At 39.7% G+C, this 14545-nt stretch overlaps 2 protein-coding genes across 4 annotated transcripts in view; one reads left to right on the top strand and one right to left on the bottom strand.

Moving 5' to 3' along the window:
* Positions 1 to 7745, bottom strand: part of COL4A4 (collagen type IV alpha 4 chain) — a 70504-nt gene extending 62759 nt beyond the window's left edge. For 2 of the 3 annotated variants that reach the window (XM_084529291.1, XM_084529293.1), the window contains exons 1-3: positions 7615 to 7745; positions 3785 to 3968; positions 1332 to 1371 (exon numbers count right to left, since the gene is read on the bottom strand). In XM_084529291.1, coding sequence (XP_084385417.1) covers positions 1332 to 1371; positions 3785 to 3840 — 96 coding nt within the window. In that variant the 5' untranslated portion in view covers positions 3841 to 3968; positions 7615 to 7745. Of the gene's footprint in view, positions 1 to 1331; positions 1372 to 3784; positions 3969 to 7288; positions 7411 to 7614 lie in introns of those variants that run through there. The other variant, XM_084529292.1, reaches the window with a different exon arrangement.
* COL4A3 (collagen type IV alpha 3 chain) overlaps positions 7731 to 14545 on the top strand; it is a 63759-nt gene continuing 56944 nt past the window's right edge. Inside the window, exon 1 of the mRNA XM_084529290.1 lies at positions 7731 to 7978. Within this exon, the coding sequence (XP_084385416.1) occupies positions 7868 to 7978 (111 nt within the window). The 5' untranslated portion in view covers positions 7731 to 7867. The remainder of the gene's footprint in view (positions 7979 to 14545) is intronic.

The following is a 14545-nucleotide window of genomic DNA, read 5'->3' as shown; positions in this document are numbered from 1 at the left end:
CTAGAAAAGCAGTGTTTTGCCTCAAAAGGTGTTCTTGTATGCCAAGCTTCTCCTACATTTTAGAAGTCACTGGGCAAAGTCAGGGCCTCTGAGGGACCTTGGTACCAGAAGCATGCGATCCACATCTCATCATATCTAACACTTCATAAAGAGTTTCTAACTCTTCACTTATAAACTCGCTTATGTGGTTGGAATGTCCATTCGGTCACAAATTTTCACTAAAATTAAGTGTGTAAATGATCAGAGTGGCTCTGAATGGGATGACAAGAACTTAAAAGATTTAAAAGCAGTTTAGGTAAACAAGTAAACAGTGATAACATGAAAATATTTGCTTAGTATGGATTTCATTTATATCAAGGTCAAAATGTTTTGTTATTCATTTTAATAATCAACAGAACACAATAGGTTCATACTTCAATTTTTCAAGGAGAAAGCATTGACAAGTATCAGATAAGGAAGAAAATTTCTGTACTATTTACAATATTTTTAGAATATCTGGTACTACCAAGCCTTAGAACTAGATTGAGGGTATGACAGTCTCTCTCATAGACTGCTTCTCTTTCCCATACTGGACTTCCCATGAAATTCCTAATCTATTTCACACTAGACTCTCACCTAGTTATTAAAAACTTGACTCTACTGGAATGTGAATGGAATGCAGCTTTCTAATAACACATAAGCGGTTTCCTTTTGTTCTAATAGAACACATTTATTTTAAAAAATACTTCAATCTTTAATATTTTAACTAAAAAGGAGTGACAGGGAAAAAAAAAAAAAAAACATAAAAAAGCTTTTCATATATATTTGAAAGAAACAAAGAGGATGGACTCAAAAGAAGTTTCACTGAGGGCACTGCAAACATGAGATTAATACAGTGGACAGTACAGAGAGGAAAGTAAAGTAGATATTGAGAGAACATTAAATTTTTAAATGAAAGTTTTGACTTTCATTTAAAAAGAAGGTGGGAATGTACAGAGAGGCAGTTTTAACATACAGAAAAGGGCTTGAAAGCTAGAATAAGCATTATATATATAATGGAGAGCCACTGAAGGGATTTCATGAGGAAAGATACAGTGCATGAAAGTGCTTTTGTAAAGGCAGGTTTCTGAAAGTGTGTAAAGATGCTGAAATTATAATCTAGAAGAATCCAAAGAAGAAAATTACAAAATAGTCACGCTGAGCAACAGGAACATAAAAGAAAGTAAGAACTGCAAGAAATACTAAAAGAAACATCACAGTTTTCCCACAGGTTATTTTGGCGTATATCCTGTTCTTTGTTTGAACTATACCATCCTATTTATCAACTGTCAAAAATAAATATTGTCACTTACCCCATCAATTTCTTGTGCTGAAAAAACAATCAGCAGCCACCTGATTTAAAAGAAGGAGAAAACTCATTTAAAACTAAACTTCCAATATTCAACATTCACAAACACGTAGCCTCTATGAAGAAAGAAGTGTAGACACATGATTAAGTCCTGTTTGAGGTGATTACTTAAAGGATATAAGAAATATGTGTCATCAAAAAATGGTCAGCATATGCTATATAATTTTATCTTTTTGGATTTGTGATCCTGAGTACAAACAGATAGGGATGTGCAAGAATATGTAAAAGTTCTTTTTCCTCCTGATAACCTATTTCCAGTCTCACAATTAGAAACAGCCAGAGAGAAAGCATTCCAGACAGACTTCTGCAGGTCCAGACACCATGGGTGAAGATGGAGCAGAGATGGGGGTGATTTGCCATCTGCCCCCGAATGCATTAGCTGGTACTGTTTTCTTTTGCTCAGAAACACAGCAAGAGAGAAAGAAGGCAGGGAGCAGAAGTGCACTCAAAATAGTTGCATGTTTCCAGAGCATCTGCTGAGGAAGCCCAGCTCCATCCCAACCACTGCACGTGGTGGATTATGAAGTTGCAATCATGCCTTTTCTGATTTCTAAATGAATAAATAAATAAATAAACATAGGCCAACATTTCTGCAGCAATACAAGAAATAATCATTATTATTAATGATTAATATTAACATTACTATTAATGACAAGTAAATAGGTGCCAACTCTTTACATGGAAACATACATTAGATACAGCTGTAATGTACAGGCTATACTGCGTACTAGGCTACAGGCTACAGTAAAGCCTGTAACAAAATGCTCCAACCCTGCAAATTTAGCAAATCTCCCAAAGTCCTATTTAGTTCAACCCAACTTTATTTTTTATGTTATTCATATGACCAGCCCTTTGCAGCATTGACAACTGTGCCAGCAAGCCTAGGCTTATCGTTTCAGACTATTAATTGTTCACAGTTCAGACTGCAAATATAAAACCTCTGTATGCACTGATACATACTGACAAATTGAATGCTGACAAATATAATGTATTTTAGCTATTTATGCACATTTACTCTATACACTTTTTAAACTTACATTGTCTGCTACTGTTTTTCAAGTGTGCAGATTTTATGGAAATTAAATGTTCATGAAAATGATTGCTGATGACTGAAGACAAACTCATATTCTGTCTTGCTAAAAGTGAAATAAATGATTGGTTAAACAAGGTGAGGCTGTCCTATGATCAGCTATATAGTAGTAAACAGTGGAATTTTGCATAACACTGCTCTCCACACACAGCTGAGAGAAAGTCTACTGGAATTTAATCAGATTTGGAATATATTTATACATACCAACATTATTACACAGCCCTTTTTTGTACCTAAAGAACTCTGCAGTTCAAAACTTTTCTCTGCTGTTAGGTTTCATTCTCACTAGAATCACTATCACTGCCTCTAGTTAGTCCCCTGACATGGGCCTCTGAAGACCTGAGCTGCAAGAAAGATTAAAGCTCCTTAAAGCACTGTCTTTCAGTATGGTTCACTGTCAAAAGACAGTGAAGATGCCCTATATCTAAGTGTTTCATCTAGTAGATGAAATCACACAACACAACAAGGGAAGAGAGGGTATGACAGAAATTCCTGGGCTTGGTGATGTGCGTTTTTCCTAATGACCTTACATCCATAAGACTTACTGGCAGCATTAAATCTAGCTGGCAGAAACCATAGGAAATACAGGAAATACTCTTAAAATGAACTGGTTCAGTGAGCTTTTTTTAAACTGCATGTGCAGGTGGTATAATAAAGACAGAAATACTATCCAAAATAGAAAGAATGAGTTATTTGTGTGACAAATGAGTTTAAAAGAACCAGTGTGCCATAGCAGTTACTTGGGTTTATTACGAATTTGGGAATATTTGGGTTTGCATTGACTTTCTATGGAAGATATTATAGAAATGGAATTGTTTATCTCACACATTGCTCTTTGTACATTCCTGGTCACACTGACCGTCATCTTCTCCTTAGGATCATTTTCCTCTATGAAGAACTCCTGCCACAGCTAGTACTAGCAAGTATTCTCATCATAGTTTCTAAAAGTTGTCTTCATACCTTTTAATATTTATCCCTCATCTGCAAAATTATTCTGGGACAGGCATTAAGGTTTAGTCATTACTTTTACTTCTACAAATGTGCTCATCATGAGAATGTAGGTGGAAGAACATCTTTTCTGTTAAAAGAGATTCAGAATTATAGTTCCTGTTCTCTACTATTTAAATGGTGTAGTATCCTGTTTAAATGATATGAACTTACAGACAAATAGAAATCATATAAACTATATGGTTATACAATTTAAGACAGACTGCAGATCATTTAACTGGTGATTACTGTTTAATTGATAGCTAAGAATGTATCTCAGTGACTCTAGTTAAAAAAATTTAATGATCTGTAAAACTCACCAGGCAGCTCTGATAAGCCACTTAATCCGTTCAAACGAATCCTTTGGTAATGCCATTCACATTGATTGATGATCTGCACTTTTTTTTTTTCTTTTTTAAATAAAACAGCAGGTCTTCTGTTTCCTTCTGTTTGTGGATGGTTTACAGACACCATTCCATTCTGTTGTTGTTTTCCCCTCTGAACCTGTTTATATTAAAATATATATCTGAGGTATAATTTTACAAGAATAATTACTGGAAAAAACAAAATTTGTCAGCAATTGAAATACATCACACTGCACAACTTTATAGTGGCACTATTACCCCTATTAAGCAGCATTTTTATCATCTATACAATTATTTCAAGAGGACTATATATGAAATTACAGATAACATGAGAAGAGTACAAGATTTTACTCTAGAAAAGTAGTGTTCACCCACTGTTTGAAATAATGAACAAAGAGCAACTTGCATAATTACTTCTTAAAAAGCTATCATACCTACTGTTTTGGGTAAGAGCATTTTAAAAAGATGACACCTTTCTAGTGTAAAGACCTAATGAACTTTATATATATATATAGTCTAGATATTAATATCTAGATGACTATATATATTTATATATATATATATAGTCTAGATATTAATATCAAGACTAGAGTTAACAGTATCTTCTGCAAACTGAGTTGGATTGGTGTGTAGGCATCTATGTGCTTCTGAGCAAAGGAGTATTACTCTGAGTGCAGCATAAGCATTACAGAGTTTCAGGTAAAGAGTTATATCCACATGCATGGATAGGCAACACTCATAGCAAACATTACCTAGATTTTATAACTTTATTTTTAGACAATTTTTTTCCACAGCTTTTGCCAGGATTTAGGAAACTGGAATAAATTAACTATACCACACATTTGTGACCTCTGACTTGGGTCCAGCAGAATACATGTAGTTTTACCTGAAAATGTGCTGCACCAACTTTTTTGTAAGCTCGAGCTTCACAGATCTAGAAAAATGGCCAAGTCCTGTGCAGACTTCCACATACCCCAAATAAGACAAAAGCTGAAATCCTTTAGAATAAGGTATCTCTGGCAAAGGATTCACAGAGGTTATCTCAAAGTGAAGACTTAGAGGCTTGGATTTTCCTAGGATAGCACAAGTTTTAGAACCTTTTATTTTTCCATGCTGTAGTCTTCCAAATCTGGGGAGGTTAATTTTGAGAGACTGAACACTGCCTAGAGTAAACAGCCAGGGGTTCACTTCCTATGAAGAAGTCCCCTGAGTAAGCAAAGGCAATCAGCTACTGAGAAGGGAGCAAGGACACGAACCTGCAGCAAACCGGCTGCTCTCTTTCAGCTGTTCAACAAACAGCTATATTTTTTTTGTAAAACAAATGAGTGTGCAGTTCTGGAAACATTACTGTCTTGCTTTCTGTAATTTACTGCAACGGCTTGCTAACTAGAACTAATTTGTGAATAATATTATTAATAATACTCCTATGTGTATGCACAGTATATCCATATCCCACGGTAGAGACTTTGTAAACTACCATGCACTGACTAATGAATGAACAGGCTACAGACAACCAGTCCATGCTGCAAGATCACACTTTACATATACTGTACAGTACTCCCTTCATCTGCCAAGTTCTTAGTCTATTTCTGTGCCCCAGTTTTTCATCTGTATGGAAAGAAGCAAGCAAGGAAAGAAGGATGCACAAACGCTTTGATACCTCACTGATTTTTTTAGATTAGTAATATAAGCAAGACTGTGAGGCATTAAAATCCAACAGGGAGGGACTGTCTCAAATGGAAATTCCAAGCCAGTAATAAAGTGTTGGAGTTCACAGAAATTTGTTCTCGTTGCCTGCTATCCATGTCATTATTTCATTATCCAGACAGCTTCTGAAAACGATGAAGAAATTCAATTAGGTATGCTTGCTTTGTATTAGCACAGAAGCTTTAATTTTCAAATTAAATTCCATTTTGATCAAACCCATTGACATCATTCGAAATCATACTTAAAGCATGAGCAGAAGACTTAACTCTGTTTGCTTTTTCATCATGCCCACCTAAAACCCATCATTTTCTGAACAAGCTTCATGTAGTTCAAAGTGTTTAGCAGCCAGTGGAAGAATATAAGAATTATAAAGTGTTATTTAGGCAGATATAGCCATCTGATCTCACGTTTTACATTTTGAAATAATCACAAAAGTTACCAACATAGAATATTTACCTAACACTTAAAGTGCAGAGAAAGCTCATGCTGTAACATAACCTAGTGTTTAGTCTCTAGACAACAATCGTGAAGGAAGACCATTTCACACTTAGGGACTCTGATGAAGTAAGACCACAGCTCCCTTGTCAGTATTTTCCCATCTTTGCTTTTAGCCTTGTTGATTTATTTTCTGGAAATTGTCACATGGGTTTTCATCATTTGAAAACTGACATAATAGCTTATTAGCTTATTTAAAAAAATTTTACAAGGCAATTTTTTATTTTAAAAAATAGCTTATAAAACTGGCATAATAGCTTATAGCAGTATTTCATTCACTAGGTCCTCTGCATATATTCTTTTCTCCTCATAGTGTTTTTCCTAACTTCTTCTGTTTCATCCAATATTTCTTTGGTCTTGTATTCAAAAGCCCCAATTAAGTATCTTCTCGTTTACTCAGTGAGAGTTATACCATTCATCCTGCGTCTGAACTTTCATCATTTCTGACCGTTCTCTTCCGCTGACCCTGCTGTCCCAGAGAACCTCACACCTGTTTTCACTTTTGTGTGGTGCTCTGCTACCTTCTGTCTTACAGCAGTTCTTCTAATGTTGAATTTCAGTAATGGATTTACATGTAGGTGCTTACAATGTACAGATGCCTATGGCTTATAAACTGTAGGCCACATTTTTGTCCTTATTGCAGTATTCCTGCATAACATTCATAGCATGGCTACAGTCAATTGGTTTAGGGAATCTCACAATTGGATGGATTTAGTGATTTTCTCCCTGGGTTATCATTTTCTCTACATTGTCACCATCAATCTGGTTTGAAAACCAGGGATTTTTTTTTTACTTCTCTTTCTGTACCTGCCAGCTTGCTCTCATCGATATTTGGGATTTTAGAGTAAAGATGATCATGTCTGTCATGATGTACAAGATCTTTGGCACTGAACATGATACTCTGCTCTTCCAGAGACATGTTTTAGCTGTGGGGAAAAGTAGCCTCTATTAACTCGCTTTCACAGCAGATTTCGGAGGGGGCTGACAGTGCACTGTACTGAACAGAGACCCAGCTCTTCCCCTCCCATGCCTGTATGAGCGGCTGTTTTACAAAGCTCTGTGGTTAGCTTTATGCTCATGATAGACTTTAGATTTCTATCTCATGAGTAATCCAGACTAAATTCAGATACATATATTATATTGTTAGTACAGTTAGGCTTCTCCTGTATCGCCTGTAGCGCTCGCCAAACCCCCTAACACAGGATGTCCCGTAGTCAGAACGCCACAAATGAAGTGGGGCTGGCCCGGCCAACGTACCTCCACAGTCTGCCCAGCAGCCTTTCCGGCGAGATGTTACGTCTGTCAGTAATACCGATGCGATAAAGTTCACGTACTGCCAACACTTCGCAAATCACGTTCCCGTTCAGAAAACCTGCCCGGGGGCTGCCGGCGCTGCAGCGGCCAGCAGGGTGTAATTAGCCACCCGCTGTCCGCCGCCTCATTACCGAGCCCCGCTGCAAGCCGCGCACGGCCGCCAGCTCCCGGTCCCGCCGCACCTCAGCGCTGCCCCCCCGACCCCTCTCGGGCCGCGTCCCCGTCCCCATCCCGGTCCCAGCACGGCCCGGGGCTGCCCCTCCGCTCACCTCAGCTCCCAGGTGGGAGAGCCCCCGGCTCCTCGCTACCCCGTGCCCGACGGCCGGCCGGACAGACGGCGGTGCCCCTGGCAGGGGCCGCGGGGTGTGCGGAGGTGTGGGAGGAGAGGGGTGGCCCCGCCCCGGCCAGCCCTGTCCCCTGTCCCCACCCCGGGGGGCCGGGAGCGCTGTGGAGGGTGCGAGGCGGCAGCCCCGGGGGGCAGAGTCGGAGCGGCCCGAGCCGAGCTCCGCGGGCAGCGCGGGGATGGCCGCCGGGGGCTGTCCCGGCCGCCCGCTGCCGCCTCTGCCCCTGCTGCTGCTGCTGCTGCCGGTGCTGCTCGCCCTGCTCCGGCCGGGCCGCGCCGCGGCGGCTGAGGTGAGTGCAGGGATCGGGAGCGCGCTCGGAGCCGCGAGGAGGGAGCGGGGCCGCCCTCAGGCCTCGCCCGCCTGCCCCAGCCGCGCCGCGCCCTCGGGTGCCGCCGCCCCGTCGGGGCCGGGTGGGCGCCGTCCCCCCCCGGCCGCCTTCCCCCGGGTGCGCTCCTGCCGCGCGGTTGCTTCGCAGCCTGTGAAAGCACCGCGCCGGTCAGCGGTGTGAGGGCACTGGCCACACGCTGCTCCTGCTGTACGGATTGTCTGAAACAACTATTACTAATTAGTAATAACGTGCCTTGTAAAATACTGCGCCTCTTTCATTGTCTCGTTCTGCGTCCAGGAACAGACCAAGCACCTCACCCATCGGGTTCTTCCCTGGCGCTCTGTGACTAACCCGCAGGCACGTCCAGTCGTTTAACAAAACTCTAACTGCTTTATTTATGAAGGAGTTACGGCACCTCCCGGCTCTTAACTAGAGCAGAGGTACCAGAGCCGTCTGCCGTTCCGGTAAATTAGTAATTGTCTGCACAGTTGTTTCAGGCTCTGCGTAGAAAGCCAGACGAGTAACCTGCAATAAGTCCTGCCTCCCTCTTCTTAATTCCATTCCTCCTCTGCGGGCACCCTCATCGCCCTCGTTGCTCCTAGGGCACGGACATCACCGTGCGCTGCTGGGTGGCTGCCCACGGGCACGGGCCGTGCCCCAGGAGCGCCTCCCCCAGCACACACACGCCGTCTCTAGCCTTCTGTCCTGCCTGTGTTGGTCTTGTGCTGTGTTGGTTTTTTAACTACAAGGGAAGGGAAAAAGAGGTGTGTTGACAGGACACCACATACGTCCCAGTAACGCACTTTCTAGCATGCTCAGTAGGATATTGCAGTACTCGCCAGTCTTGCAGACTCGGGTACCTCAGTTCATCAGCAGCCTTTTTGCTAAGGGTAAATCACGAAGTTCCAAGGTACCGGTTTGCTAAATTGTTGTCATTACTAGAGCCTTGTGTATGCTTAGGTCTTAAAGACAGGATGTAGGATGGTGAGAAGTGTCTGCATTTCTACTGAAATCTTGCTGTTTAAGCAGAGCTTGAATGCAAGGTAGCGATTCAGTGGTTCTCTGAAAGTTCAGATTTCAAATGTTGTCTGAGATTACTTTAAACTGGATTTACAACAGATAACTGAGGTCAGTTTAAGATTCAGGTGTCAGTTTCTGCTCTTCTGCTATATTCTGCAGAAAAAAAAAAACTAAGGAAGTTTTCTAGATGATGGAGGAAATTGGAACTTTAAAACCAGAAGTTTAATTTGACATCCTAATTAGTGGTTAATGTTAACTGGCATGAAGTGATTCATTATAATAACTGACTGAATAAGTCAGTGCATCTTAGCTGGACTGTCCATTGCAAGGAAATAGTCGTTGTTTATGTTCTAAAATCATGCTACATTTCATACGAAAATTAATTGATATTTGACCAGCTGTATGAATAAGTTAGAAGATGTTTCAATATAGAAAAGTTTTTGATTTGTTTCTTAATCACTCAATAAGCAGTTTATTCCCAAAGACAAGAAATAAAACTATTAATTTTTGCCTGCTGCTGTTTGATATAGCAGCAGCCCTGCACTGTCGTGACTTCCCTGTCCTTAGGAGCCTGAACTTTCTGGTACATGCTAGGGAGTATTATTATCTGCATTCCTGGCCACTGGCATGCTCTAATCACATCTTCTGAAAACTCAGCAGAAGTAGCATCTTCCCATGTCAAAGGCTTTTCAGCTTGCTTGATGTATTCCTTCACTCCGAATATTGATGTTATAATCCTTTGGATTTTTCCACTGTTCATTTAAATACCTTAGAATAATACAAAATTTTATATATATATATATATATATATATATATATATATTTCCCACAGGGAATGAAATCTTTCTCATTCCTCACATATATATATATGTATGTGGTTGTTTGTTTTTTTTCCTCTCAGAAAAAAAAAATATATTTTGCTTTCCTTTTCATTAACTTTAACAGCATCTGGAGCTGCTACTATCTTGTATAGTACCATACAAGTATAGTACCCATAGTATATATAGTATATATAGTACCCATACAAGCCAATTCTGAAAGTGTCATGACTTTAATATCATTCATGCTTTTCTTTTCTGGTTTACAGTGATGTATGTCTTAAAATTAAATGTGAACCTAAAAAAGCTTCCTGAAGTTTGTTGTATCAAGTGACAATAATATGAAAAAGACATGGGTCAGTTTATCAGTAACTGCTCCTTAGTAGCATTGATCACTTTTATGGTAGCATCATGTTGACGTGTTCAGGATTAAAAAGGCTTCTACTTGAGCGAGATTACTTAATTGCAAGTTAGTTGTTCATCACCTCACATTACTGCTAGTGCTGGATTTTCATTGTAATACAACTACAATATTGTATTAGCTCACAGGATAAAGTCAAATACTCTGTATCCTGTATTTGCATCAGTCATTACTCTGCATTTTTTCATCATTTCAAAGGAGGGGAGTTAAAATACAAAAAATACAAAAACAGTGACTACAAAACTAGAGAAGATCTTTTTTTCCATCCTCTCTCTTGCTTATGTTTACTGGCTATGACTAGATGCAAGTGTTCACTTTCCACAATTAATTTTTATTTTTTATTTTTTTATCAGGAATTTTAAAATTCACAGGCAAATACTTGTAAGCTAGTCTCTTCTTTATGCAACACTGATATTTTTCCCTAATTATATACAAACCATATTTCTGTCACATAGATCATAGCACATGGCTCTGGAAGGGAACAGCACAGTGTTCTAGCTCAGCCATGAGCACCTCCAGGTCTGGTAAGAATGGGATGCAGGCTAACTGGCTTTGTGGATCTAGGAATCAAAATGCTGGAGGGACCAATTAGTGGTACAGTGAGAACGTACGGCCTTCTCTGCCGGCCTTTGGAAGCACCAGGCTCCATCCCATGAGGCAACTGAGAAGGGACGACGTGCACCTGAACATACAAAAGAGTTCACTGAGCATGATAGAAGGAATTCTTTGTGAAGTGCTCTCTTTGATTTGGTTAATATGATCCCAAGTCTGAAGTCAGTGGGGGTGTTACTCTGATAATTGACCCCAATTTATACATGACTGTTCTGATCCTGATTGCCTCTGCAATTAGTTGCAGCCATCATTTCCATAAACAGGCCAATGTCAGAGCACTGCAGAAGGATGTTTTTCCCACTGAGCCTTGATCAGAGTTACTATGAATTAGTGGAATTGCCCTAATAGCGGTGCATCACACAATTGATGGAATTCAGCTCTCTTACACCGTGTTGAAGCTTGCTCTGGTGGCCCAGAAATGTGAAGTGCTCTGTTTAGAGCTGCAGGCCGCAGCACACAGCTGAAACCTCCTTGGGTGATCTTCATAAAATGCCTGTGAAAACTGAACTGGTAACACTTAATGTGTTGCATTTTTTTCTAACAAATCTGCAAAGTAAATATATTTTCAGCCAAAACTATATAATTCAAGTTATATTGCTGACTGAATAATATTAAAATGATCAAACTAGGCTGGCAGACATTGGTTCTTTCTTCATTGCTTTGCATTTCATATAGAAATAACACCATTTTATTTTGAGATCTGTGCAAGCACTCTCTTCTGCAGTACCTAGCGCTGGTTTATCATAACATGTCTTTGAAACAAAATACTTTGCTATTAAGTGCAACTAGTATGGGATGTCCGGTCATCTATTTTACTGTCACATTCTCACCCCACTGCCTAACACAGTAATACTAGAAGGCTCAGTATTCTGGCATGAGTTACAGAAGCTTAGGAGGACAGTGAAATACAAAAAGGCTTTTTTCTTAACTGTTTGCAGTCTCAATCTCTCTTGCTCACTGAAGTTCTATTTTGTCACACAGTCTATTTCTAGTTTTGTTTTCATTCTTTGTCTTGTTTTTTAACTTAGAAGTCTTGTGATAGGATACAAGTCTCACAGGTTTACAGGTTTTCCATTTGGCCTGGTTCAGTGAAGGCTTTGTAATTGGGACTTGAAGCTGCGTTTTCCCATTTGTGGAGAAAACTGCAAGAAAAAACAACCTTTTTGTTGTTGTTGTTGTTGTTTTGCTTTTTTTAAAATCTGTAAAATCACAAAGCCTTTCCAAAAAGCAAAAACCAAAGCATATCCAGTAGGCTTACTCTGAGCAAGCTACTGTTGCTTTCATTTCTATTTGTACCACTTACCAGAAGATGCACACCAGGAATTTTATGAATATACAAATATACAGGCCTGAGGAGACAACAATTATAATGAATATCATTCCCACACTCAACAGCTGGGAAGAAATGCTGTGATCTAATGCTAATCATATTATGGTAGGATGGCAAAAATTCACTAGTTAAATTATGTGTTCTGTGCTATTGGGTTGCTCTTTTAAGATGCCTTCCTCTTAGGAAGGAAGAGCACGGATGAATAAGCTGCTTAAACACCCTTAAGTTTGCTACACAAAAAAAATCTGTGGCCTGAATTGCCTAATCTTTTTTTCCCTGTGGATAGGAAGAATATTTATTTGTGTTGTCCCAATGTCCTGCTCAAGGTCAGGAGAAAAAAAAAAAAGAAAAAAGAAAACACAGAGATAGTGTTTATGGGACTGCCCTTGGAGATTGAACCAGTTTGAATGTATCGTGAACATTTAGGTCCAGTTTCTGATAGCCCTCATCACAGCATCTTCCACCCCAGTGAGATAGCTTGTAAAGTAGGGCAGTGGTCACTGCATCAAAAACTCCTGGGTTCCAGCAGAAGAAAGCAAGCCATCATTCCCTCTGCTTAAAGAGGGCATAATTCTGTATCTTAAAAAATAATAGATTCAATTTAATTTCAACTGATTGTTTTCCAAAACTGCCCACAACGTGCCAGGTTTAGTTACATAGACACAGTAATTTTAGGCAGCTTCAACACAGGCCAAGGTGGTTGTCACTGAGCTCACAAATTTCAGTTGGGGAAAACTCAGGGGTGTTTTTCTTCTAAATGACAACATTTTACTTGTTTTATCCAAACATACGGATGACAACATGCAGGCACAATGAAGATTGCTAAGCCCTACTGTTCTCACACTCCCTAATTCTTTACCATTGGTGAGTTGGAGAGGAGAAGGGAGTAGCACCGTGCAATTAATTGCACTGTATCTGCCTGGACAAGAATGCGGCTGGCACTGTGGAAGTTGGACGTGGAGCTATGAGGAAGATGGCAGAGCGGTATGCTTTCATCACCACAGTATAAACAGCAATGCTACAGGAGCTTCTTGGAACTTGCACACAGCTGGGTTCGTTCACAGCAGAAGGGGATACACTGTTTAGCTACGTGTCGTACAGAAGGAGAATTGCAGAGTGTTTTAAGTCTTTTTTTTTTCAAGTGCATAATACACCTCATTTGAACAGAGGCTGCGAGAGATACCAAAAGTTTTATGAAAATTTTGTTTCTGTTTTGCACTGTTCTGTGTCAGGTTTTTGTTCTTGGTTTGTTTCTTGTAACAAATGTGAATACTACTAATGAAGAGACTTGACTAACAACAAAATTGTCATCAAGCGAAGTTCTTATGCAATATTTTTTTAATTTAAAAACTGATCAGGATTTCAAAACTGTTTAAATTTATGAAGTGAAAAGAATTTCTGTACCCGTGTACCTGTGACACAGTGGAAGGCTGTAACTGTTCATCTACAGCAGCTTCTCCTATTTGTCCATATCAGTCATTTCCCATTGATTTTTTGTTGATTTGCAAATGCAGTTATAAGTACATCTTCCTATTACATTAAAAACAATCCTTTTCAAAGTGACTCTAGGCTTTAAATTAAGGACAGAAAGCAAGGAAGTTCTTATCAAATACAGATAGGCATATGTTGTACGTTCATATTGATTGCAAATTGTGTATTTGTTAATTAGACACAAAATACTGCTGCTGTGAAAGGTTCTGAAGATTTTTTCCAAAGATCATAAATGCTTAGGACTTCTCTTCCATGCCTCATGCTGAAAGCAGCACATATCCAGTAATATAAGGGCCATGTTACCAGGGAGGGGTAGTGATTCAGTAGCTATTCCCTGAGCAAGGTTCCCATTACACGTGTTTAATGGAGCTTATTCAACAACAACCGTGGCTGGAGCATTACAGTTGTCTTCCACAGCCTCCGAGAGCAGTTCTCCCTGCATAAGACATTGACTGAGTTATTTATTAGTTAAAATTGCAGGTGTGTTTCTGGTAATGGAAAGTAAAAATGAAATAATTTGTGTCAGGTGCAAGGTATGCATCTGCTAGGCAAAACGCTGTGAATTCTGATAGCATTCGTTGCTGTTAACAGGAGTCTTCTAAGGTAGGAATGTCTGGCTGCCTTCCAGTTCACAAGTGACTACACAATGTTTCAGGGTTTGGGAACTGACATATTTTCCTTCATCTCATCATCTCCTATTTCTGCTCTATGTTGTCTATACTTATTGAAGGCTTAATAATTCAGTTTTGTTGTACTGGTCCAGCAATCACTAAAAAAACATGAAGTTCTTCATAGTCTTTGATAATTTTAATGAATTCATGTTTGATGCTTAGAAT

The sequence above is a fragment of the Aythya ferina genome (genome assembly GCF_964211825.1).
Source record: "Aythya ferina genome assembly, chromosome: 9".
Taxonomy (NCBI): domain Eukaryota; kingdom Metazoa; phylum Chordata; class Aves; order Anseriformes; family Anatidae; genus Aythya; species Aythya ferina.
Note: the sequence above shows the minus strand (reverse complement) of the source record. Positions and strands in the feature narration are given on the sequence as shown.